At 41.2% G+C, this 27,584-nt stretch overlaps 1 protein-coding gene across 2 annotated transcripts in view; it reads right to left on the bottom strand.

The window, feature by feature from the left end:
• Positions 1–27,584, bottom strand: part of Amph (amphiphysin) — a 145,760-nt gene that overhangs the window by 74,885 nt on the left and 43,291 nt on the right. For both annotated transcript variants that reach the window (XM_069998537.1, XM_069998528.1), the window contains exons 2-3: positions 19,475–19,555; positions 1,110–1,164 (exon numbers count right to left, since the gene is read on the bottom strand). In XM_069998537.1, coding sequence (XP_069854638.1) covers positions 1,110–1,164; positions 19,475–19,555 — 136 coding nt within the window. The remainder of the gene's footprint in view (positions 1–1,109; positions 1,165–19,474; positions 19,556–27,584) is intronic.

Below are 27,584 nucleotides of genomic sequence, written 5' to 3'. Positions count from 1 at the left end.
TGGTATTGGATAACATCCAAAACCATATATTTTTCTCTCTCTTTTTGTGCTGGTCTTAGGACTTCAACTCATGGCCTGGACACTGTCCCTGAGCTTCTTTGCTCAAGGCTGCCACTCAACCACTTGGGTCACAGCTCTTCTTCTAGCTTTTTGATGGTAAATTGGAGATAACCATCTCCTGCCCTGGCTTGCTTAAACCACAATCCTCAGATCTCAGCCACCTGAGTAGCTAGGATTACAGGCATGAGCCACTTTTCTTAGAAGATTAACAATTTACAAGCAGCAAAGCAACTGCCCAGCATTATGGAGATTTATGTCTTTCTGTTGGATGCAACCTCTTCCCTCTGCTCAACATTTTTCACATTAAAAGAACCCAGAGTCTATTTCCATTTGGAGCTAACTTTGTGGGCTCCCTTCCATCCCGGAGCATGGGTTGCAGGGCTGGCAAGGTTGGCAACACAGATAATCTTTGCTTTCATAGCCTGAGAGTACATGTTTTAGTTCAAAACAGCCTCAGCTTAAATATATTATAGCAGTAGCCAGGAGCAGCAATAAACCATTAAGAGGATATTGAATTTATTGCTAGTATCTAGCATCAGGTAGCTGTTTAAGAGGATGGCAGCTGTAGTCAGTGCCAGTAACTAACGTCTGTAATCCTAACTCCCTAGGAGGCTATGAATGTGAGGATCACAGTTTGAGGCCAGCCAAGGCCCTAGGTACAGTGCCTATCCCTTCCCCCTTCCAACCAGAGGGCCTAAGAAGTGAGTTTTTGAGTTCTCCTCTTCGGACCAGCCCACTCTCAGAATACAAACAAGCTTAAACAAATCCCAAGCTCACTCTATCCAGCAAGTCTTCCTAGAAATCTCAGGCATGTGGGTGGCATTTATTCTTAGCTCCCAGCAGAAGGGCAGATATATATTTGTCTTTGTATATTCTGATTATCATTTCAATGGGTATTTGGAAGTGGGTGGAATGAAACACCTGTGTTCAAGGACCCTACTCACCAGGAAGCCAAATGGCTTTGTAATTAGCACTCAATCTTGTCTCTTGGCAAGTTCCAAGAACAACTTGTGCTCAGTAACACGCAGTAAACAGCTCATCCACATTACCTTTGATTGCTGCTAAGTATCCTCTGAGTTCTCGCTGGAGCCTGGTGCCCTCTGCCTGAAAGACACACAAGCACAGAGATGCTAAATATCTGATCTACATCCTGCTGCATGCAAACAGGAACAAGCAATAACACCCAATGCTCTTGCTGCCAGAAGCTCATTCTTCAAAGAACATAAATACATGGACACAGAATACAGCAAGACAATAATGCCCATCAGTTGAGATATTTATAGTTTTTATTCAACTAAAAGGGAAAGAAAGCAGATAAGATTCTGCTTAAAGTAGGAAATATGATTCACCATACTGCCTTCAATCTATTCAGAAGCTGCCACGTTTGTGATTTTTTTTTAATGCTTGTCCTAGGGCTTCAGCTCAGGGCCTGAGTGCTGTCCCTGAGCTGCTATTTTGCTCATTGCCAGCATTCTACCACCTGAGCCACAGCTCCATTTCTGACTTTTGGGTCATTAGAGATAAGAGTCTCAAGACTTTCCTACCTGTGGGCTGGGAAGGTGGCTCAGTGGTAGAGTGCTTGCCTTGCATGAATGAGGCCCTGGGTTTGATTCCTCAGCACCACATAAGCAAAAAGAAAAAAGCCGGAAGTGACACTGTGGCTCAAGTGGTAGAGCGCTAGCCTTGAGCTGAAGAGCTGAGGGACAGCGCCCAGGCCCAGAGTTCAGGCCCCACGACTGGACCTTCCCCTCCACCCCCCCCAAAAAAAGACTTTCCTACCTGTGCTGCTTTCAAACTGTGATCTTCACATCTCAGGCTCCTGAGAACACTAGGATTATAGACATGTGCCACCTGGACCTGGCTACATTTGTAATTTTGATACACAAAGAACACCAGCACTACACTGATCGCCTCTGTTCAGTTCAGCAGCCATGTGCTCCAGGTGCACCAAATCACCAGTCCAGAAGGGGCCAGAGTGTAAGTGTGCCTATCATATTAGTGCATTTGGCAGAAGAGATTTGGGAAAAGTAGTTCAAAAAGACTTCAGTAAACTTTACACTTAAATATGCTAAAATGATTCAAAAAATTAATGGGGTGGCATCCATCAGAATAGATTGTGCTCGAAACTGTGTTGTGAATGCCAACTCCCTTGTACAAGTACTTAAATGGATACTTTAAAAAATATATAGGTGGAATAAATTACATTATTAACATTTTTGCCTGTTTCTCTGCACCCTTCTCAATACGGCCCCTAGAGCATTTTAAATTATGTATATTATTTGTATTACATTTCTGTTGGATGGCACTGGAATAGAGAAATTGTTGAGTCATAAATTTTGACATATGGGTGCTTGTTTTAGTTCTAAATCCTTTTAGAAACTCTGAGAGAAGATTTGACTCCAAGTTGTTTAATATGGAGTGAATCAGGAAATGTCAGGTGAGGAGACAAGGGGTGAGGCTGGGAAGAAAAGAGATGCAGCCTACATTATCCAGTAAGTTAGCCACTGTGCGCAGCTGGGACTCAGTCCCACTACGGGACTCAGGGTTATAAAGCAAATCTAACACCCTGTGGATCGTCTAAATGAGGGCTGCAGGAGCTGGGCATGTACCCATCAACTGCTCTCACTTGTTGGTCCAGAGCTACTATGGGGAGGATGTGAGTCCTCAGTACTGTATGTCTATTCAGAGAAGAGTTGCCCAGTAGTCAGAGCAAATCCTCAGGAAAACAGCTGCCAGTTCTGACAGATGTATGTCAGCCCAGTGGGCTTGGGAAGGGTGGACATTAAGGATTCACTGCCAGGCACCACTGTGACTGAAAACAAAAGTATGCATGCATTTTAACTGTGTAACCATTTCATAGATGCAGAGACAATGGCTCCATAGTCATGTCCAGTTCAATAAATATTTGTTGGTATTTACTTTCCTCCCGAAGGTGAGTGGGAGGGTAGGGGAACCTCCTTCTTTAATAAGTCACAATCTAGAAGAAGAATCAAAATATCTAAGCAGAAATGTTGCATTGCAAAATAGATAGCATTGAGTTCTGGGCCAGTTACTCAAAGTGTTTTGGAGATGCAGAGCAATCATAAAATATCCATCATCTTTAAAGGCATGGTGACTTATAGTAGGAAACTCTGAAAATTAGTATTCACTGTACAACTACACTTGGCCCCCAGCTGATTTGTGAGAAAAGTATCTTTTCTATCAGAGTAGTTTGGTTCCTTTCTGTTAATCTTGTGGTAGTTTTTTTTCTGAAAAGTTCCTGCTTTGGCCAGGTGGTTTGGCTCTTGTTAATTACATTTTAATTACTTTGTTTTCCTGTTCCACATTAATCAACATTATCATGTTAGAAGCTCCTTAAATTTTAGTTACATACTTTTAATTAAGCCACATCATTCTACAGATGGTGACCTAAGATCAGCCAATCGGAGCAGAGGGGCGGGGCCTGTAAGGTTAGAGATTTGTGCTGCCAGCCTGCTCTGTGGGACTGCTTGCCCCAGTTTTGGCTGATGGCGCATCCTTCTGCAGAAGTAAACCTTGCCTTGCTGAGTTCCTTTCATGTTGGTGTCTTTATTCCTACTTGACACCCCAACATCCCGAGCCATTTATAGCATTCTAGACAGCCCTTGCAAAACACTGATATAGTGTTACTATTCCTATTAAATCTATGTAAAACTCAGGTAAGAAAGTCTGGATTTGAGTTAAGACAAAGCTATTTTTTCCAGCTCTGTAAACTCAGCTGTTATCAGATAAAAGGTTAGGGCTCATTCATTGAATGAATTTCAACCAGAATGGTTCTATTTAGCATGACAAAACAAAGCAAAACAAAACAAAAATCATTCAAACTTCTAACATTGACTCCCTCTCTAATGTCTCTGTGTGGTTGAAAATGACAAGTCCTAGTTTCTTTTGTCTTGCTGAGCTATTTAGAAAGCTACTGTGAACCCACACTGCTACAAGCTAAGACCAATTTAAATAAATTATGGTAGGTTTCTGACACTCTATAGTATAAACCTATTCCCACAGAGATGATGAGAACCAAATGAAAATGCTAATGGTAAACATTTGAGGGAAAAAAAGTAGAAGGTGTAGACGATCCAGAGAAGAAACACCTGGAGTCCTCAAGACGCCCTTACCCCGTTCCACTTCCATAGGTTCAGTTCCTGAAGTCAGCTGTGGTCAAAAAATGTAATACGGAAATGTATAGTTTATGTTGTATATAATTCCCTAATGATATTCTAGTTTACATTGCCCACAGCGGTAGATGAGGGGTAGAATCCTCACCAGAGTTTCTTGCTGTTTGTATTCTTTATGATTGCTCTTCTGACTGGGGTGAGTGGATTTTTAGCAGTGTTTTGATTTGCATTTCCCTTGAATATTTCTTCATATATCCATTAGCCATGTGCGTTTTTCTTCTGAGAACTGCCTGTTCAATTCATTAGATGAAAGCTCTTTGTACAATTAATACACACAACAAATGATGGAAAATGAAGGCCATGAAAGTAAAACTTGTGTGGGTACTAGTGGGAGGTGCCAAAAAGAGAGATAGTCAATGTATCTTCTATGTTCTGTATGTATGCAAGTAGAGTAATAAAAACTGGTCGAAATCTTCCTAAGTTAAGAACCATGATAGAGGACATTGGCTTGATCGGGGTACTTTGCATGCATACATAGAAAAACTACAATGAACAGTCCTTTGTACACTTAATAGATGCTAATAAAAAAACCACTTTGAAAAATACCTAAGTTTTATACCAGGCATAGTGGCTCAAAAGCCTGTAATCCTAGAAACTTGGAAGGCAGAGAGTTAACGATGATAGCTCAAGGCCTATCTGGGCATAAAAATTCAAGAGACTCTCCATTTCAACCAGTGTCTGTCTAGTCACATGACTCTGTTACCCAACTCCTGCGGGAAGCACCAGTAGGATGGCAGCAGCCTCGGCCAGCCAGGAATCAAAGAGGAAGAGGACTCGTTGGAAATAGGCAATGCAAAAAGGTCTAGCTGTGTGGCTCAAGTACAAGAGCGCCTGCCTACCCTGAGTTCAAACCCTAGTACTGTCTGATGAAACCTTATGCTCTACCACTCTGCCCTTCCCAGAAATGTAACCATCACTTATTCCAGCGAATCCACACAGTAGAGGCTCCCACCCACTAGCAGTTTGTCTAAGTTATCAAACCAACTGTCACTTTATCATAGTCTGTAATCCAATGACCTTCACTGTCCTTAATAATAACCTCAGCAAGAGCAGTGATTCCAGCAGCTCAAATATGCCAAAGACAGGCTAGAAAGTGCTTCCTCCTTTAAGGGAAAAGGTGAAGTTCTCAACATAAGGGAAGGATGAAAATTATATGCTGAGCTTGCTAAGATCTATGCTAAGTTGTTGATCCCTTGCCTAGCATATGAATTAAACTTCTTCATTAGTCAGTGTATATCAGACAAATCATAGTATGCATGGGTTTGGTACTACTCATGGCCTCCGGCATTCACTGGGGGTCCTGGAATATATCCCCTTCAGAAAAAGAAGAATATACTTTTTATACTATGTATAAAAATCTGGAAAGAAAACTATTTTTTTTTCCTATCAGTCATGGGGCTTGAACTCTGGGCTTGGGCGCTGTCCCTCAGCTCTTCAGCTCAAGGCAAGCACTCTACTGCTTGAGCCACAGCGCCACTTTAGGTTTTCTAGTGGTTTATTGGAGATAAGAGTCTCACGGACTTTCCTGCCTGGGCTGGCTTTGAACTGTGATCCTCAGATCTCAGCCTCCTGAGTAGCTAGGATTACAGGCATGAGCCACTGGCGTCCGGCTGGAAAGGAAACTATTTAAAGGATACTTTATTATTTTCAACCTAAGATCTGCTATGAGCAGAAAATTCTACTTCCTGCTTCAGCAACATCAGACTTGGTTGTAAAGGGCTTCACTCAGTCCAAGAAATGTGAGTGGAAGTGATGTGACATGTGCTCTGACAAGCCCTCTTTCCCTTTCTTTTTAGTGTATTGGGCTTCAACCCAAGGCCTCACTCCAAGCAGGTACTCTACTGCTTGAGCCACACCTCCAGCCCTTTTTGCTTTTGTTACTTGACATATATTTCTGCTTTTTGCCTGCAAGAGCTTTTCCCTGGACTGTGATTTCCATTTTAAGTCATCCCATTTGTAGCTAGGATGACAGGTGCACAGCATTATACCCAGATATTGGTTGAGATGTGAGCTCATGAATTTTATTCCTGGCCTGACCTTGAACCATTAACCTCTGGATCTCTATTTCCTAAGTAGCTAAGCATAGGCCACTAGTGCTCTGTCCTGCCACTTCTTCCTCTGCCATAGCTTTGGAATGTTCTAGATACTGGCTGCTAATTGTTTTCAGGCCAGTGACTAACCATCAGCATGGACAGCCACTGAGACAGCACAACCTCAGCAGAACTTAATCTAAATGGCCTGATGACATGAGTCCCTACCAAGCTAGGAAATGCTGAAATGGGAACATGGAAATCTAGCAACAGCAAAAAAATAATAGGGTTAGCAGAATAAAACCCACTTAAAGTTATGGGTACATTTCAGAAAAGAAACAAATTGGCAAGATTGAGGGCAAATTGGATGGCCAGACAATGGATGCCCAAGTGGTCAGAAGAGATAGAATGAAACTGAGAGATTACACCCAGGCCCCAGACTCATCCATAGGATCAGTTAAGTTTTAGTGAATCATGTTGAAAGCAGACATGTGCTTTTCCTGGACAGATCTAGACCCAACTTGATCTGACGCCTAAAGGTGTAATCAAAAGGATTTCAATCCCAGCACCACATTTCTGAAATTAGGTAATTATAGAACCTTGGGGTGCTTTACAGTTTGTCAAATACAGCCATAAAAGAAACCTAGAATACAGCTTTGGAGCGAGAAAGAGACGAGCCAGTGGAAGAGGAGTCAATCTTTTACAATAGCTCCATTATGAAAGAGAATGAGACAGTTAACAGAGATACGATCCCCACGTCACACATGGCTCTGGCTTTCACAAGTTTGCTCTGTCATTCAGGGTTCATCTATGACAAAGACAGAGGTGCCATGCCAATGACAATGTTCCCGTCTTGCCCAGTAGGATATTTTGCCCCCAGAGAGACATGCAAAGGCTGCCACGAACATTGACATCCATGAGTCACCTGACTTGTTCAGTGTCTAGAAATAGCAGAAGAGTCGCAGAGAAGGACATTCTTCTCCCAAACATTCACAGAAGTCAAATGAAGCCCATAATTAATGCATTGCCCTTTCTTCCAGAACAAGAAAGAAAATGAAATAATTCAGACTCCACTCCATGCTCTGACTTCATCTTACCAAAGGGAAAGAATAAGGGTTTTTTTTAAAAAATAAAATGAGCATCTCTGAAGATATTTTAAATACATTTATGTAAATGTAGAAGGAAGTTCAGATTATACAGTAATGGCTACCATAGATGAATTCAACTTGAGTAGATAAACTGGAGGCTAACTTAAGTGACATTCTTCCTTTCCAACTATTAAAATACTATATGTTCCCCTAAGGTATTAATATATCATAAATCATTAACTAATAACCACAATGACAGTCATCTGAAATTCCCTCTAAATAAGAAAGATAAAAGACTGAATAGACAGTCTTCTCATACAGCATGCAAAAGTAGTTTCTTCAGCACAACACTCTCAGAGGACTGAATGTGAGGATTGTGATTTGAAGCCAGCCCAGGCAGAAAAGTCTCTGAGACCCTTGTCTCCAATTAACCACCAAAAAGCCAGAAGTAGGGCTGTGGCTGAGTAGTAGAGCTCCAGCCTGGAGTAGAAAAAGAAAAAAACTAAACAAGAATTATGAGGCCCTGAGTTCAAGTCCTAGTACTAGTACAAAAGAAAAATGTATTTTATTTGGTGTGAACCAAAGATATTTTCAGTTAAAAAATCATGCATATGTCTCTATGTTCCTTGGCTATTCACCTACAACATGTCTAGAACTCTGTCATTATTTAGCTGTTGGATCTAGGTAAAATCATAAAGTATCACTAAGGCTTAGAGCATTTTTTTGTCTGAAAAGATCAACATTATAGTCTTCTTTAGCATTATACTATTCTGTATTATTCTTCCTGTGGCTTTTCCCTCCTCCATTACCTTTGTCTTTGTACCATTTTCCCCACATTTCAGGGACATAGCATTGTTTCTAGAAAAGGCTGTTTCTTGGTTTGTATTCAGAACATCCCAGTACCCTAATGGGTGATTTCTACATCTTTTTCTAATGGCTCCTGCTTTGTTTTCTCCATTTCTTCCCATATCCTAGATCTCCAAAATAGCTCCCATTGATTTAAATCAACAAGTTCTTAGCACACTGCTCAAATGTCACTGAATCTGCGGTTCATCCAAATTCCTCTGAAAATTACCATTTCAGGGATACTAGTATGCTTTAAGTATTTTGTGGCTCTGTGTGTGTGTGTGTGTGTGTGTGTGTGTGTGTGTGTGAGTGTGTGTGTGTGTGTGTGTGTGTGTGTGTGTGTGTGTGTAGAAAACACTCAAGGTTCTATACCCAAAGGATATATGCCTGTATTTTTCCTTGTTTCTTCATGTCATTCTCTACAAGGTAAAATTAAAATTATTATTCTACCTCCTGATCACACATTCTCCCTGGAGTTCATGGAAAACAGGGGAGCGAGAGATCTATTATAATTAAGTTGTCTGAATTGCCTAGCAATACTCCTCTTTGGATAAGATCCAAGGATCTTCCACCTACAAAATTCTTTGCTTATGTATCTGGTGTAGTGGAATAATACCACTGCTGCATTGGGCGAAAGGTCTTTTATTGTTTCAGTTGAATCATTTATCTATGTGTCAGAAGCAGCAGCTTTCTCAAGCCCAGCCAGTCTCCTGGGCCACACTTTCCTCCCACGCAGCCTGAGGGACTTGGAGTGCTTTTCCTTACTCATTAAAGTTCCTCTTGCCCACTCCCTCCCAGGGGCCCTCACACTCTCTAAGGGCTGGAAAGCAGCATGCAAGCTCTCCGGTTACCTACTGCCCAACCTGCCTGGAAAACAACTCAAGTTCTTTTTAGAATGCATCATGGAGCTATCAAAAATTAACTAAACACACATATAAAGTACTTTAAAAAAAAAAAAAAAGAAAAACTCTATAAATATCTGAGAATCATGGCATCTAATCAGAAGAAAATACTTTTATGTCCTTGCTGAGTGGGACTTCGAAGCTGTTGCTTTATTCCCTTATTCCTCTATGCCTTCTCATGGTCTTGCCCCCTAAGGATTTGACTGAAGTTAAAAATCAAATTAACAAGAGAAACGATGCAGCAGGCACATCCACAAAGGAGTATGTCAGGGATCTTTGCCCAATTCAGTGTGTTTCCATGTGGTAGAACACCGGGCAGATCTTCAGTAACAAGGGCTCCTTGGCTATCTGCACACATGTAGGGGGGCGAAGCATGGGAGGAAGAAAAAATACTACCACACCACCTGGGCTCCCAGGCAGCTCTGGTTTTGTAAGACTTTTTCAGCACCTCGGACAGCCCTCAATCACCTATTGAGTTTTTTTGTTTTTTTGTTTTTGTTTTTGTTTTTTGGCAGTCGTGGGGCCTGAACTCTGGGCCTGGGCGCTGTCCCTCAGCTCTTCAGCTCAAGGCTAGCGCTCTACCACTTGAGCCACAGTACCACTTCTGGCTTTTTTTCTTTTTGCTTATGTGGTGCTGAGGAATCGAACCCAAGGCCTCAGGCATGCAAGGCAAGCGCTCTACCACTGAGCCTGAGTTTTTTTTTTAATAAGTTTTTTATTGTGAAAATACTATACAGAGGGGTTACAGTTACATGAGCAAGGTAATGAGTACATTTCTTATCAAGCACTGTTGCCTCCTCCTTTGTTTTTTTCCCTATCATCCCTTCCCTCCCACCTCCTCAACTACCACTCCCCCCCCGCCCCCCCCCCCACTAAATTGTAAAGTTCATTTTTCAACAGTGTCTTCTGCATCTCATTGTTGCAATGGGTCAACCTGTATCCCTATTTAAACATTTTGTTTTTTCCCTTCCCCTCCCCAAGTTATACCAACAGCAAATACAGTGAAAACAGGGGTTATATCGTGGGGGAGGGACGTACAAAGCAACAAAAAAAAAATCACATGGTACCTTATAAATACATTAGAAACAATAGCAAGAAAGAAAAAACTACTTGTGTCCCTATCTTGGGGTTCATTTTGCTTAATATCATCTTGTCTAACCTTTTCTGCTTGTCCCAGACATATAGTAGTTATTGCAAATAAGGGAAACCATGGGACCTATGTTTCCTTGGGCCTGGCTTACTTCACTTAATACTATTTTTTACCTACTGAGTTCTTATACATTGATTTACTCAAACTAACAGCTATAAATGCTACTTCATCCAACTCTCCTATGACAGTCTGGTAAGCGCAGAGGAAAGGGTAAGGAAGGTTTTCTCCAAATTGCGCCAAGTTGCTGGTGGGAGGATCTAATACAGGCCTCGAAGTCTCCAGGTGATGAACTTATTTTAAAACCAGTACTGCATTAAGGTATGCCAAATGATATTTGAAAATTAACAAGTTAGTACAGATAAAATTCTGATGCATTAAAATGCATTATTAGAAAATACATCTGCCTAATGCCTCAAAAGCCAAGAAAGAAGCAAACTTTTGATATCTTACTTGAATCTCAGTAACTACTTCTCAGAAGAAAGAAGCCATAGTGGAGGTATGAGTTTGATAGGATTGTGAACAAATCATATAGAAAGAATGAATGATTTCAAATGAGCTACAGAGAGAGAACAATCAAGAGTAGGTTTCCACACAGCAGCATATGTATAGCACCCCTGGGCAAGTCAGCTGTTGCTCTGGCCCTGACTATATCTGCAAAACCAAATCCAGAAGATATCATTAGTCAGGTAATTCAGATTTGGCTAATACCTAAGGCAATAGATGTTTAACATGTGTTAAACAAGCAATAGCTTATTGAATCGTCTTACCAAAATATGGTGAGTATAATAACTCATCACTATAAGTAACTTTAGTTATGAAAAGGGAAACAAAGACAGTAAGAAAAAAATCCCACATGTAGAAAATACATTCTTCATTAAGATGCCTCTCTCATTCAGTCACTGAGAGCAGGCATTTAGAAAAGGGCTCAGGTAGAATGCAGCAGCACCAGAGGCATGAAGCCAGGATCTGAGAAGGCTGAACATGTTGTGATTTCCCAATATGATTCCTCTCATCTAATCCACGGCTGGAAATGTATGACCCTTCCCCTATTATATGATTATGTTTGGCCTCTGCTGACATCTTTCTCTTGAAAATGAATAACATGAGACATCAAAATTAAAACTGGCTATGATCTTTTTTCCAGAGTTCAGACAGGAACACTCAATCATGAGAGCAGTGTGAATAAATGTGCAGATCATTTTTGAAGCTTAGAAGGAAATGAGATGATCAAAGTGTTGAGACTTAATGAAGCCATAATCAGCACCCCAGCTAACAGGTGACTAATGAAGCATAATATCTGAATCCACTTATGACCGAGGGTGATGCTTCTGAGCCCTGTTGATGCCCAGAGTTCTCCCTAGAACAGCTTCAGATGCTGTTAAACTGGTGTTGCAAAGGTAAAAGTGTAATATATTTGAAATCAACATTTCTGTCTTCTTGCTTGGCACTCTTTGTAGTAGAAGAAGCAATCATTAAGAATGGCTTCATGAAACAATTTCAGTAGTTTTCTGAATGCTATTTTGGTAAATATCAATGCATGCAAATAAGAAAGAGAAGATATAGTAGTAAATGTTGGAAATCACAGTCATGGGCTTATGGGAGGGTGGAAGGGAAGGGCCAACGAAGAGCACTTTTCACTTACCACTATTTTATTTTAGATCTGTGGCTCAATTTTATATCATCAACTCTCAAGGAATAGCTGTAATCATAAAACAAAAAAATGTAGCATACTTTCTACCTTTTAACTAAACAAAATCAGAGCACTTAGCTAATAATTTTACAACTTCTCCCTTCATTTCCCATAGGCCACACTACCTTCAGTTTATACTGTCCTGTTCAGATCTTTTGGAAAAGGTAAGTCACTGTGTGTGCAACAGGAGAAAACTGCATAATTCTAGAGCTATTACATTCATTCCAGCCGCAGGCTGCATGGAGTTCAAAGATATGCTGCACTCTCTGACTTGGAAAACCATTCTGCTTTTCCTCTTTCTCTTTATCCTCTCTTCTCTTTTCTCCCCTCCCCCTCTCTATCTCTCTGTCTCTCTCTGTCTCTGTCTCTGTCTCTGTCTCTCTCTCGTGTGTGTGTGTGTGTGTGTGTGTCTCTGATGCCTCTGACTCTTCTAAGAACACCAGTCACATTGGGTTAAAGCTCACCTGTATGGCTTTACTTAAACTTAATTACTTGAACTGATCTGTAAATACAGTCACATTCATAGGTACTTGAGATTGCCCCTCGATATAAGAGTTTGGGGAACCACGGTTCCTCCGTAACTGAGCAATGCCCACCACAGAAGCTGTCAACACAGCCAGTCAATTGTAGCATCTAACACTGCCCAGTGGCTATGTCCCTGGAGTCTGCCTCAGGTGTCACAGCTGTGCTGTGTCACCATGGTACCACGAGGATGGCACCTTTTCAAAGTGAGAAACTGGAGCACAGAGGCTAAAATGTTGCTCAGGGTTCCAATCCTGGCAGGCCTTTGTGCTTGGTCCTCCTCCTGCCACTTCGATGCCCCAAGGCGTGGAGACTCAATGCCAGTGATGAGAGGGGAGGGTGCCAGGAAAAGTCAACTGCTGATCAAAGGGGACAAATTCACTAAGGATGCCACCTCTGTGTTCTCACGATATAAGCCTTGCCTATAAATAACGATGTCAAATTTGTTCACTTGTTTTTCTCCACAGTGCACGATTCTACAGATTGATTCAATGTGATTCTTATCACACAGTGGAGGAGGCTGTGGGTGCTGGGATCTCACTGCCTGGCGTTAAAATATGAGCTCTCCTACTTCTAACTGTGCAGCCTTGACAAAATCACTTAGCGTCTCTCTAGTTCTCATCTGAAAAGTGAAGATGATCACCCAACTTATCTCATTGAACAGTCATAAAGGTGAAGGCAGAAAATCCCCACAAAATCTCAGCAGAATGTACCCAGTGCAAAGTATGCCCTCAGTACACACTGGATGTCACTAGTATTATTCAACTCAATAACTTCTTAAATGATAAACACCTTCTCTTGGCAGAAGTTCTTGGCTGAATTAAGTTCAGCTGCATGTCATATAGCATAAAAGAATCTTCATGAGGAATATAACCCAACCTGCACAAGCACTTTAGAAACATACAGTATTATCTTGTTTTTTGGTTGTGGGGCTTGAATTCTGGGCTTGGGAGCTATCCCTGCGCTTTTCAGCTCAAAGTGAGTGCTCTACTGCTTGAGCCACAGCACCACTTCCAGTTTTCTAGTGATTAATTGGAGATAAGAGTCTCACGGACTTTTCTGCCTGGGCTGGCTTTGGACCGTGATGCTCAGATCTCAGCCTCCTGAGTAGCTAGGATTACGCCCGGCTGCTATCTTGTTGTTGTTTTTTTATCTGTACTTCTAAGAATCAAACAGAGACGGTTTTCAGAAAGTTTTATTGGGGAGGGGGCAGGGAGATGGGGCGTGCTGGTCCTGAGTCTTGAACTCAAAGCCTGGATGATGTCCCTGAGCTTTGGGGCTTAAGGCTAGCACTCTACCACTTGAGCTACAGCTCAACTTCTGGTTTTTTGCTGGTAAGTTAGAGGTAACAGTCTCAGACTTGGCTGCCTGGGCTGGCTTTGAACTGCAATCCTCAGATCTCAGCCTCCTAAGTAGCTAGAATTACATGTGTGAGCCACTGGTGCCCAGCAGAATGTAATGCTTTAATGACTTTAAATATCACGGTAAAGAGGCTGGGAAGGTGGCTTAGTGGTAGAGCACTTGCCTTGCATGCATGAGGTCCTGGGTTCGATTCCTTAGCACCACATAAGCAAAAAGAAAAAAGCCAGAAGTGGCGTTGTGGCTCAAGTGGTAGAGCGCTAGCCTTGAGCTGAAATGCTGAGGGACAATGCCCAGGCCCAGAGTTCAGGCCCCACGACTGGACCCAAAAATAAATAAATAAATAAATAAATAAATATCACAGTAAAGAAAGGATCCCAGAGTACAGAGGAATCATGTATGCAAATTTACAAGAACTATTTAACAATGAATATAAGAAAAATCAAAGCAATGTAGTAAATTTATGTCTGAAGAAATTATAAAACATGAGTACCAGCAGTCATGAAAATAATCAAATTCATTCCCCAAATGAAATTTTTCTGACATATATTCAATTTTCCTCTATGTAAAAAGTATAAATATATAATTATGCTTCACTATAGAATTAGGTAGACAGTACACCAAATCCCTATACAGGAGTCTTAAGAATACAAATACTTTTTCCATGATTTTTTTTCCCTAAGGGTGGTTTGGTGGGGCTTGGGAGTTAGAAGAATTTTTAAGCTCCTGGGATGATTCTTATTTATTAAAATCAGGTTTAGGGGTATATCCAAACCGACATGTAATTAAGAACATGATTCTCTTTACCATCTCTGTGCAATCTCAGGCTTATATGCAAGTTGTTAACATCCCAAGATGACTCTCAAGGGACAGAGCAAATTATATGACCAGACTCAGAAGTCTAGAGTACAACCCAGGAACCACTACTATAAATTTCACTGTGTCTGTCAATTATGAAGACATAATGCACTGGTATATATTCTAGCACACAGCTCTAGTGAAAATCTCCTTACAGCTCCTGGTCTCAGTTGGCCACCTACTAATGCATCTCTTCCATTTGGTTTGCTGCTCCAATAGTAATGTCAACACAAGCTCACAAGGTGACTTAGGAGAGAGAATTGCAGTGGAAACCAGTAAAATGGATGCACATCTACAATCCAGCTGCAGCCCACTTATGCAAATACTCACAACCTTTTCAGATCCTCTTCCTCAGCATGGAGGGGAGATGTGCCAAATTCTCTGCATCCCAGTACTGGGGCTCATTTGAAGAAGATCCTACAAATTAAACAATGAGCTTCCCTCACGAGGAAGAGAAGGTGTGTGCAATTAGTCTGGAAATGGAGGCTGGACTTGCCAGGCTTACTAGGTATCTATTACAATTATGCTTAAGAAACATAAAGCTTCTTGCATTGTATAGTAAGTAGTAATGAAATATTGCATAAGTGGCTATAAGGACCTTAATTTAACTGATTTATAAGAAGTCACATCCACTATTTTAGCAAAACATAGCAAAGGCATTTTGGCCAGTATGCTTTTAGAAAAGATTATCATTTCTTTGTAATAGTGTTTCCTTCCTTTCTCCTTTGCTCTCTCCCTCCCTCACCACCCATTCCTTCCTTCTTTCCTTCTTTCCCTCTCCTTTTATTCTTTCTCTTCTTTCTTCTCTGTCTCTCTGTCTCCCTTCCTTCCTTCTTTTTTATTTATGGAGCTTGGGTTTGAACTCAGCATTGATTTAGCTTCTTTGATGGGCTGGTGCTCAACCACTCGAGCCATGCCTTCAGCCTAACTTTTTGTTGGTTATTATGAAGATAAATCTAGTAGACTTTTCTACCAAGGCTAGACCCAAATTATGTACCTCTGGCATTCAGCCTCCTAAGTAGCTAGGATTACAGGTACAAGCCCCTGGCACATAGTTTGTAATTGTGTTTTTATGGAAAGATGTGCTTTGTACGTATAAAATTGATTTAATATCCTTAAGACAAAGCAAGTCTAACCCACCATGATTGTCAATACAGCAGACTTCTGTGGGAGGGCCTGGCAGCAGACACAGCTGGGCACAATAGAAAAGCCCTGGCTCTAGATCTTTTCTGCATTTCTCTGTACTCTTAATATTTATTTCATTTCTAACACCAACATTACACCTGTCCTCTTTCCTCAGCCTAATTCATCTATGGCACTAAATGGAAGAAAGAAAACAAAACCTGTTCCATTTAGTAGAGAACCAGACCATTATTAAATACTTTATTCCATCAGCAGAAGTATACAGCTCATGTAAATCCAAGGTTATAAATAAAACTAAAATTGGATCCAGTGAAAGAATAGATCTTTGAGCATGTGGAGTCTAGCTGCAAATATGATTGTACAAAGGAATAGAAGTCACTTTAAACAACACACACACATAAACAAGTTAGGTGACAACACAATTAGGTGATAACAGCACATTTCCACTGGTGCACAGAGTTAGTGGCAGTAGGGTAGGGGAGTCTATGGAGGCACAGAACCAGATGTGGATGGAGAGGGAACCCAGCTGGCAGAGTACTAGGAAATTGTCTGTTGGTGGGTGAGTGGGTGAGAGTCATTGGACAGAAGTCCTGAGTGGAGAAGAAAAGGAAGGAGCCATGGGTACCAGCCAGCCCACAGCTAGAAAGCAGGAGACTCATTGGCCACATGCCTCACTGGAGATAAGGTGACTCACACATCGGGACTGGTTATATAAGGGGACATGGGGAGGACAGTGGCAGGCAAGGTTTTCATGCTCAAGGAAGAAGACAGAATTACACTGATTAAAAGACCCCACTACAGCAGTAAACACCAATATGCAGCTTCTGGCTAGTCATAGGTTCAGTTAGAATTAGGAAATAAGAATTACCGCCTCCTATTTTTTCTAGAAAAGAATGTGGAAAATTGGGAATGATTCTGCAAATGTCATGATTCTCCAGGGAAACCATCTGGCTTCTAAGATTCTTTTTCTGAGGCTTTAAATGGAAAACTCTCTGTCTCTAATGGTCACAGCCTGTTTCACCTTGGTGAGTTTGTGGTTGTAGAGGACTCACTTCATTGTGGATGTCAAATGTTTTAGTGCAGAGTTGATGGTAATATTCCTATTATCCTCTAAATGGCCAGAAGGTCCAAAGTGATATCCTTTATTTCCTTTCTGCGACTGGAGATCTCTATCCTTTTGTCATCTTGCCTAGAGGTGAACCAATTTTATTGATTTTGTTCAAAGAATCAGCTTTTTGTTTCTTTTCTCTTCACTACTGTTTTTCTATTTTCACGTTCATTGATTTTTCTGCCCCTGTCTATTTTTCTTTCATCCGTTTTGCTTGCTTCTAATTGGTTTTTGCATTTCTTTTTTCTAGTTTCTTAAGAACTAGATTATTGACTTGAAGCTTTTGATGCTCTAATTTTCCCCGGGAATGAGGCCCAATTTGCCTCAAGATACGATGCATTCATTTTCAAAACCTTGACTTTGCTCTACAAACCTGACTTCACAGATAAAATCTTCTTCCATTTTATTCCAGGCCCCTAACTCTACAGTTCTACTCTCTCTGCCCTTTCCCCTCTTAAGCCATGATCTAGGAAGAGCTTCAGTAAATTCCTCCTCCTGAAGGTATAATCAATCAGCAGCACTCTCATTTTAACAGGACATCCAGTTTCCAGCTTGACAGTCTTAGGTGAAAGGAAATGCCACTACTGCACCCCAAATCGTGACTGGTAAGAACAGATCCACTTGTTGATTTGTCTACAAAGATTGTAGACAATGCAGAGCATGACTATCAAATTATATCCATATTTTCCCATGAAAATTTAATACTAAAACTATTCAAAGAATGTAATATTAAGATATGCTTCCCAACTATGTAACTGATTCATGTTTATGTATGCGTTAATACATTAAAAGAGTCAACTATTTTTCATCTTCCGAGGGTTAGGTTTTAGTTGGATGCCATAGGTTCATGCCTATAATCCTAGCTACTCAAGAGACTGAGATCTGAGGACTGCAGTTCAAAGACATTCTGGGCAAGAAAGTCCATGATACTGTTATCTGCAATTAATCACCCAAAAGCTAGAAGGGGAGCTTGGCTCAAAGAGTAGATTGTCAGCTGTGAATTTAAAAAGCTAAGGGACAAAACACCCAGGCCCTGAGTTCAAGCCCCAGTATCAGCAAAGCAAACAACCAACCAAATAAACAAATCTCACTCCCTGAAGAAGATATAAACTCTGTTAAACCTATAAACTTAATGAAAAAAGGGGTGACACTGATCAAGATGAATTGTATTCATAAACTCCTTTGTTAAATGGCAGTTCCTTTGTACAACTACTTAAATATATTTTTAAATTCATGAACTTGAAGCATACAATAACTGAAATCATTTTGCCCAAAGTGCTTACTTCCTCTCTAATGTTTAGTGAGATACCAATGCTTAAAAACCATCTTTCCTTTAAATTGAAAAGGTCCTGAACATCAAAGCAAAACTTTATGCTCCCCACTCCCTTCCTAAAGTCTCACTCCCTTCCCAGAAGTCCTCATTCATTTCCTGAAATCCCACTCACTTCCTGAAGTCCCACTCACTTCCTGAAGTCCCACTCACTTCCTGAAGTCCCACTTCCTGCTTTGTCTTCTACAAAAGCATCTCCAGAATTAGCAATTGTTCCCCTCAAGTTAATCCAACCGCATCTGTTCTTTCTTCAGTTTTAATGGTTTCTGGTTATAATGTGTGCTGCTTCATTGTCTGTTGCTAGTAGTACAAAACCACAAATGAAGCAATTAATTTTAAAAAAAGTTTGCTCTGAGCCAGGTGCCGGTGGCTCACACCTGTAATCCTAGCTACTCAGGAGGCTGAGATCTGAGGATCACGGTTCAAAGCCAGCCCGGGCAGAAAAGTCCTTGACACTCTTATCTCCAATTAACCACCAGAAAACCAGAAGGGGCGCTGTGGCTCAAGTGGTTGAGCACTCTCCTTGAGCTGAAGAGCGTAGGGACAGCACCCAGGCCCAGAGTTCAAGCCCCAAGAACGATCAAAAAAAAGTTTGCTCTGGCTCATGGTTTAGGGAGTGAAAGGCTGGGAGCTGCATCTCACGATGGTCTTCTTCCTGAGGCGGATCAGGGCATCAAATGACAAGAAATAGGGAGCATATGTGTCCCTTGTCACTGTCTCTCTTCTTATAAAAGCACTAGTAGTCGATTGTGAGACTGTACCCCGATATCTTTATAAAAACCAGTTGCTTGCCAGGTGTTGGTTACTCATGCCTGTAATGCTAGTTCTGCAGGAGGCTGAGTGGCATGGGCAGACAAATCTGAGAGATTCTTATCTCCAATTAACCTAGAAGTGGAGGTGTGGTTCTAAGTGGGAGAATGAAAGCACGAGACCCTGAGTTCAACACACACACACACACACACACACACACACACACACACACACACACACACACACACACACACACACACACACACACACACACACACACACACACACAGAGCTTTCCAAAAGGCCCCATCAAAGTTAGTTAAAGTTTTTCCCTTCCCACTGTTCTCCACAAAAGGATTGAACTTTCACAGACCATACCCTAGCCTAAAAACACACATTCAGTTAAACCGCTTCCCTCTCTCAAAACTAGCTCAAATGGACTCACCTCCTGCCTCTTGAAGTTCTGGACATATTCTTCAAACTGTTCGTCTTTTGTCTCATCAGCCTTTCCCAGCTTCTGGAGGACCTAGTTTGTGAATAAAACAAACCCATTTGAGTGGAAGTGTCCTGTTTTCATGGCTTTGAAACTGTGTAGACTTGGATTTTCATCAGAGACTCACCACCCACAGGCTGTGTGATTCTGGGTTAGGGCTGCACTATGGTGCATTTGTTTATTCTTATACCAGCTTCCTCCAGGAGGCAGAGTAGACAGACTGAGCCATACTTGTCTTTTTAGTCCGAAGCAGGGGCTACAATGCTTGATGCACCACAGGTACTCTGCTGTGCATTAAACAGTAAATCAAAGCTATCTGATTCAGATATTCCCCAGGATAGTATTATTCTCCCCTTCCAGTAAACCCTTCTCTTCAATAAACCCTCATAGAAACTATGGGATACATAGGGCTTCTCCTCCTGAAACACAAAGAAAAAGAACCAAATACAGCCCGGGCATTGATCCTAAGAAATATACACCTAGTAGAATAGGCAAAACAGGTTCATAAAACAAATTCAAGACTGTGTGCTCTTAGCCATACTCCTTAGAAGTAAAGTCTTTCCAGAGTTCTTTGTGGTAGTTATTTACATATTATATTTACATATTCCAATCAACAGGATTGTATCACAGTTCATTCCTTCCTAGGGGGTAGTTTACACAAAGATCACAAGAAAAAATCATTATGTATTGCAGAATGGGGTATGAATAGTTCAGTTTGCTTAGGATATCAGGGGCAGTACTAAAATGAACAGTTCTTAAAACAACCTAGAAAGTCAACTGGGGATGGAAAAGTATGCTGAGGGCCATGATTGGATTTTCTATTTTCATATCTGGTACTTAAAACACCAACTCATTCAATAAAATGGAAATTTTGAAAACACTGCCACCTAGAAATGCACAGTCCTCTATAACATTATCCAAACATCTTTGTGTCAAAAAAGAAATATGTAGCTGGGCGCCGGTGGCTCACACCTGTAAATTCTAACTACTAAGGAGGCTGAGATCCGAAGATCACAGTTCAAAGTGAGCCGGGAAGGAAAGTCTTGAGATTCTGATCTCTAATTAACCACCAGAAAAACCAGAAGTGGTGCTGTGGCTCAAGTAGTAGAGCACTAGCCTTGAGCTGAAGAGCTGAGGGACAGTGCCCAGGGCCAGAGTTCAAGCCCCACAACCAGCCACAAAAAGGAAAATAAATATGTGAGCATTAAAACTTATCACTATGCAGGGCCAGCTGTACTGGTGCACACCTGCAATGCAAGCTATTCTGAAGGCAGAAGTCCAAGGCCAGCCTGAGGCAAAAATACAAGACCTTACCTGAAAAATAAGTAAATAGGGATGGAGATATGGCTCAAGTGGTGGAGCACCTGCCAAGTGGGCTTGAGGTCCTGAGTTCAGACTTCAGTACTGCCAAGAAACATGTTCTCCCTAAATATTGCCATCATGGATTTTCGGAAATTAAATAGTTTATTGATAGCTATAAAAAGCTCATTGCTTGGCAAAGGTAAGGGACACACCTTCTAGAAGGTGCTTAACCAGTAGTTAGGGGCTAAACAAGAGACCTGACCATCAAACAGGCAAATGGAATAGTCAGACTTCAAATACTTTCTAGCTCTGGGGCATTATTTCTCATAGTAGGTCTCTTCCTTTAAGATAGATGCAAGTTCCAGAGAAAGGAGACAAAGAGAGTTTTATCAGACTTGCAGAAGACTTGCACATGTAAGGAGCTCAGGAAACCCAGCTGCGTTAGGGACTGTGAGGGATGATGGAATTAGTCTGTGACCTGATCTGGAACTGAGGAACACAAGGCTGGTGTGACAGGCAGAAGATGGATTATGACAGAAAGAAAGAAAGAGAGAAAGAGAGAAAGAGAGAAAGAGAGGAAGGAAGGAAGGAAGGAAGGAAGGAAGGAAGGAAGGAAGGAGAAAAAGGACATTAATTTCCTTGTATAGATCAGGGAGAGCCCAGGAATTGATCCCCCTGAGGGAGTCATATGACAAGTCTTCATTCATTGATGACAGTGTTAAAGATAGATTAGATGAGATGCAGACCAGCATACTGAGGCCCAGCTAAGGGGATATATATTATGTTTTGGTCAGTCGTGGGGCTTGAACTCTGGGCCTGGGCGCTGTCCCTGCGCTCTTCAGCTCAAGGCGAGCGCTCTACCACTTGAGCCAAAGCGCCACTTCCGGTTTTCTGGTGGTTTATTGGAGATAAGAATGTCAAGGACTTTTCTTCCCGGGCTGGCTTTGAACCGTGATCCTCCTGAGTAGCTAGGATTACAGGTGTGAGCCACTGGTGCCCAGCTAAGGGGATATTTTTAAAGGCCAGGCAATAATCGACTGAACCTACTAGAGAACAGATACGACAAATCTTTAAGAAATATAATCTGCAGTGCTTAACAGCTTATGTGATGAAAAATAGGAAGGATAGACAAGAGTCAAAAATCACCACAATGCTGGGTGCCAGTGCTCACACCTATAATCCTAGCTACTCAGAAGGCTGTGATTTGAGGGTTGTAGTTTAGAGCCAGCCCAAGTACCAAAAAAAGCCAGAAGTGGAACTGTGGCTCAAGTGATAGAGTGCCATCCTTGAACAAAACAAAACAAAAAACTCAGGAACTTCAGTCCAAAACCCAGGCTTTGAGTGCAAGCCTAAGTATTGGCATACAAAAAAAAAAAATGACATGGGAGCAATTAAAAATACTGAGGAGGGGGTTCTTGGGGAAGATGGCAGAGGAGAAGCTGGAATCTGAACAAGCTCTCGCATAGAAAGCAGTTTTAGAGTTCCAGTGAACAGTCCTAAGCCAGAGAATCACACCAAGTGTGCCATCACAGGACAGAGAGTTAAACAAGAGAGGGGAAGCCAAGGCAAAAAGACACATCTGAGTGCCTGACAGCAGCCGCGGCGGCGGTGGCGGCGGCGGCGGCGGCAGCGGCGGCAGCAGGGTCATGCTGGAGAAAGCAGCCCAGCCGGGGCCATAACTGAGCGCCATAACTGAGTCCAGGACAAAGGAGCCAGACACAGCGGGCGAGAGGATTCTACTCAACACCAGCAAGAACCGACAAGGAGCAGACATCTTCATCCTGCAGTTCGCAGACTAGAGACGACCCAGGATCCAAGACTCAATGTGAGTAGAAACCCAACGTCCTCACTCCTTCTCAGGGAGCAGAGGAGGGAAGGCCACCCCTCCCCCCCCAGCACCGGTGATCTCCATCTTGGATACCGACAAAGCTCTGAGGAGCTGCCAGCTCCAACCCAGGCCTTGGAATAAAACGAGTCATTTAGCAGGTCACAAGAACTTGACGGCGAAGTAACCTACTAGGCTCGGCTCCATCCAGGGAAAAGTCACCCAGCTCAGGCACCAGCCATTGGAGTGGCTTTCCTCACTGGGTAACCAGAGCCAGAGGCTGCCCCTCCCTCTAGCAGCCTCAACAATCAATTGAAAAACAGAAACCCTGAGAATGGCTCCAGGCTGGGCTCTGTGAGTTTTTGTTTTTGTTTTTGTTTTTGTTTTCACAAACTAGCCCCAGGAAAAAGCTACTAATTGTTGAGAGGCTTCAACTCTACCCAGAACCTAGCCTTACCACTGCATCCCCCTCTTTTGTGATTCTCAAAGCAGATCACCCTCCCAGTAAACTGAGAGGGGGATCTCAAAATCTTGGGTAAAGCAAAGCATTTTTCTGCCTGTTCGAACAAACTGACTTAAGAAACCAATCAAGCCACAAGACCTCAAGCTGACCAGAGACTCCAACAAGAGGCTGTTTACAGACAAAAGGGAGATACAGGATTCTTCCCACCCCTCCCAAAAAATCAAAAAAAAAAAAAATCAAAGAACTTTTTTTTTCTTCTCTTCCTCTTCTTTTCTTTTTTTTTCTCTTTTTTTTGGTACCTTATATATATATAATTTTTTTTCCTTTTCTAAAAATTTTATTAATCTTTAATTTTTGCCTTTTTTGAAAAAATAATTGTTTTCCAGTAACTTTTTTTTCCTCTTATAATTTTTATTTTAGGAATACATGAATGTGCGTTTTCCTTTCTTTTCTTGTCTTCTTTCTCTTTTTCTTTCTTTCTTAACTATATTTTTGTTTTTTTGTCTAGCTCTACTGAACTTCTGATCTTTTTCTCTCCCTTTCTAATCCTTTTCACCTTTTCCTCTCTTTTGATCTTCTGTATGTGACTTAACTCTTGTCCTGCACATCCTCAGATAAACCCGTAGTTAACTAGTAGACCCTATCCCCCATTATGTACACACTTAATCCACAAATTTATTACTCAATTCAAAACCTCTGAGACTTAAATTCCTTAATAGCAGTACTACCTACTACCTCTTTATACCTATAAAATGTTTTAAGCATTTTCTTAAGTTTTTCACTTCTCCTCTATGTCCCTACCCTTCTATTAATATACTCACATTCCTCTCTAAATAGATGGTCTTTTAATCTCCATAATAATATTAATTTTTACGTTTCTATTTTTTTCTGGTCTCTTTTCATTTCCCTTTCCCTTTCTTCCTTTTCTCTCTCTCTCTACTTGCATCCTACCCAACCTATTTCCTGTATTGAGATTAGGACATAGTTAACTCTCCCTGTGCCTCCCCACACCAATCTATTCCTATTTTTTACCCACATCTCTCCCTAACTCTAAAAATTTCTGGTTTTCCAAATTCTTCTCTGCGGTTTGAAACCCATTAACATATAGTTGTTTGATGTTGAATAGATGTATCTGTTGAACTAGATTGTATCTGTAGACTATTGACTGTATAAATGCAAACGTTGGTTGATGGTTGCCTTAAGATAGTGTTCTAGCACAAAACTGGTGCTATTTTCATCTCAAATGGGCAGAGTAAGCCGGAAAAACACAAGAAAAATGGCAAATCCGGTATCTCAATTCCCAATCTTGATAATCAGGGGTCAGATCAGATAATGAACAACCCAGAGGAGAGTTCCCAAATAGCCCTATAAACACTGGTGGCAAACATGATAAATGAGAAGTTTGACAACTTACAAAGGACTCTGTATGAGCGTGATAGGGAGAGAGAGGAGGCATCCCAAAAGTTTATACAGGAATATCATAAGCGTGAGGAAGCTACTCAAAAACTGATACAGGATTTGCGTAAACAACTTGAGAATACTCAAAGAGAAAGGGAGGAATGGCGTGAGCAGGCTGAGAACACTCAAAGAGAACTGCAGGAATCCCACGAACGGGAAGAAAGAGAACTGCAGGAATCCCACAGACGGGAGGAAGCTAATCAAAGAGTAATTCAGGAATTGAGAGACCAGGTAGAGAATACACAAAGATCACTAAAGGCATTCATGGAATCCATTAACAAAGAACTGAAGGAAGTCAGGGAGACCACAAAGGGAATGCTGAATGGAACCCAACAGAAGGAATGGGAGTCCAAAGAAACCATAACCAATCAACTAAGTGATTTGAGAACAAACACTGAACACCAAATTAAGGAAGTAAAGAAATTCATACAAGACCTAAAACAGAGCTTCAACAAAGAACTTGAAGCCATCAAAGCTGACCAATTAGAAGGAAAAGAGATAAAAAACAAAGTAGAGAGTCTTGACAGCAGGTTAGACCATGCAGAAGATCGAATCTCAGGGATTGAAGACAGCCTAGATATTATAGAGAAAGAACATACAACCATCCAAGACAAGACCAAGAAATATGATAGATCTATCCAACACCTGGAAGACACCATCAGAAGGCCTAATCTAAGGATAATGGGTGTAGAGGAGCACCTAGAAACAGAAGTTAATGGTCTAGGAAATTTGTTTAACAGGATCCTAGCAGATAACTTCCCAAACATACAAAAAGATAGGTCTATTCAGATACAAGAAGCTTTTAGAACCCCAAATACACCAGACCAGAATAGGACATCCCACAGTCACATTATAATCCACACAGAATCAACTCAGACCAAGGAAAAGATCCTTAAAGCTGTCAAGGAGAAAAGGGTAATCACCTATAAAGGGAAACCAATTAGAATCACCTCAGATTTCTCAGCAGAGACAATCAAAGCAAGAAGAGCTTGGAATGACGTATGCGATGCCCTAAAAACAAACAACTATCAACCAAGAATACTGTACCCAGCTAAACTCTCCTTCATAACTGAAGGCCAAATAAAAACCTTCCATAGCAAAGAAAAATTGAAACAATATATCTCCACCAAACCAGCCCTACAAAAGATTCTTAAAGATGTCCTACACATAGAAAACCAACAAGACCGCAACAAAGGCCAAGAAACTTCACCCAAACTAAGAATCCAAGAACCATAGGAAGAACCCAGTTTTCGCAGCCCCCAAGAAGGTGGATAACATGGCAGGAACTCCCAAATACCTCTCAGTCCTATCTCTTAACATTAACGGACTGAACTCTCCAATTAAGCGACATAGACTGTCTAGTTGGATTAAAAAAGAAGACCCTTCTATCTGCTGCCTGCAGGAGTCACATCTTGCCCGTAAAAACAAACACATTTTCAATGTTAAAGGCTGGAACAAAATCTACCAAGCAAACAGCCCCCATAAACAGGCGGGAGTTGCAACCCTAATATCAGATAAAATAGACTTCAAATTAAAATTCGTGAGAAGAGATAAAGAAGGTCACTACATACTAATTAAAGGATCGCTCCTTCAGGAGGATATTACAATTCTAAATATCTATTCGCCAAACAATGGAGCACCCAAATTTATCAAAGAAACACTACTTTCCCTCAAATCCCATATAGATCCAAAGACATTAATTGTTGGGGATTTTAACACACCACTCTCCCTACTAGATAGATCATCTCGGCAAAAACTCAACAGAGAAACCACAGATCTAAACAGCTGCATAGATCAACTAGACTTAACAGACATCTACCGAACATTTCACCCAGCAGCATCAGAATACACGTTTTTCTCAGCAGCACATGGAACGTTTTCTAAAATAGACCACATTTTAGACCACAAAGCAAACTTGTCCAAATTCAGAAACATTGAAGTTATACCTTGCATTCTCTCTGACCACAAGGGAATAAAATTAGAACTCAACACGAAAAGCCACCAAAGAAAGTCCAGTATCACATGGAGGCTGAACAACACACTGCTGAATCAAGAGTGGGTCATGGAAGAGATTAGAAAGGAAATTCAAATGTTCATGCTTTTCAACAAAAATGAACACACAAATTACCAGCTCCTCTGGGACACAGCAAAGGCAGTACTCAGAGGCAAGTTTATAGCTCTGAGCTCCTACATCAACAAATTGGAGAGATCTGAAACTAGCAATTTAATGACACATCTAAACCTCCTTGAAAAAGAGCAGCAAGATAAACCCCAATCCACTAGACGGAAAGAAATAATCAAAATTAAATCAGAATTAAATGAATTAGAATCCAAAAAAACTATAGAAAGAATCAACAAAACAAAGAGTTGGCTCTTCGAAAAACTTAACAAAATTGACAGACCCTTAGCAAATCTTATCAGAAAAAGGAGAGAACACACCCAAATTAATAAACTCAGAGATGAGAATGGAAACATCACCACGGAAACAACCAAGATTCAGAACATTATAAGGGAATACTTCTCAAAACTTTATGCTAATAAGTTTGAGAACTTGACAGAAATGGACCTTTTCCTAGCAAATATTGACATGCCAAAACTAAACCAAGATGAGTTAAACCAGCTCAACAGGCCCATATCAAGCATTGAAATAGAAACAGCAATAAGAGACCTCCCAGCTAAGAAAAGTCCAGGAGCAGATGGTTTTACAGCAGAATTTTACAAGGCCTTCAAAGCAGAGCTCACACCAATACTCCTCCAACTCTTCAATGAAATTGAAAGAGAAAGCTCACTACCGAACACATTCTATGAAGCCATCATAACCCTCATCCGAAAACCAGGCAGGGACTCATCAAAGAAAGAGAACTATAGACCCATTTCTTTGATGAACATTGATGCAAAACTTCTCAACAAAATTTTGGCCAGTCGACTTCAACAATTCATCCAAAAAATCATACACCATGATCAAACAGGATTCATTTCAGGGATGCAAAGCTGGTTCAATATACGCAAATCAA

This window comes from Dipodomys merriami, unplaced genomic scaffold (assembly GCF_024711535.1).
Source record: "Dipodomys merriami isolate MVZ:Mamm:240054 unplaced genomic scaffold, mDipMer1.0.p SCAF_104, whole genome shotgun sequence".
NCBI classification, from domain to species: domain Eukaryota; kingdom Metazoa; phylum Chordata; class Mammalia; order Rodentia; family Heteromyidae; genus Dipodomys; species Dipodomys merriami.
Note: the sequence above shows the minus strand (reverse complement) of the source record. Positions and strands in the feature narration are given on the sequence as shown.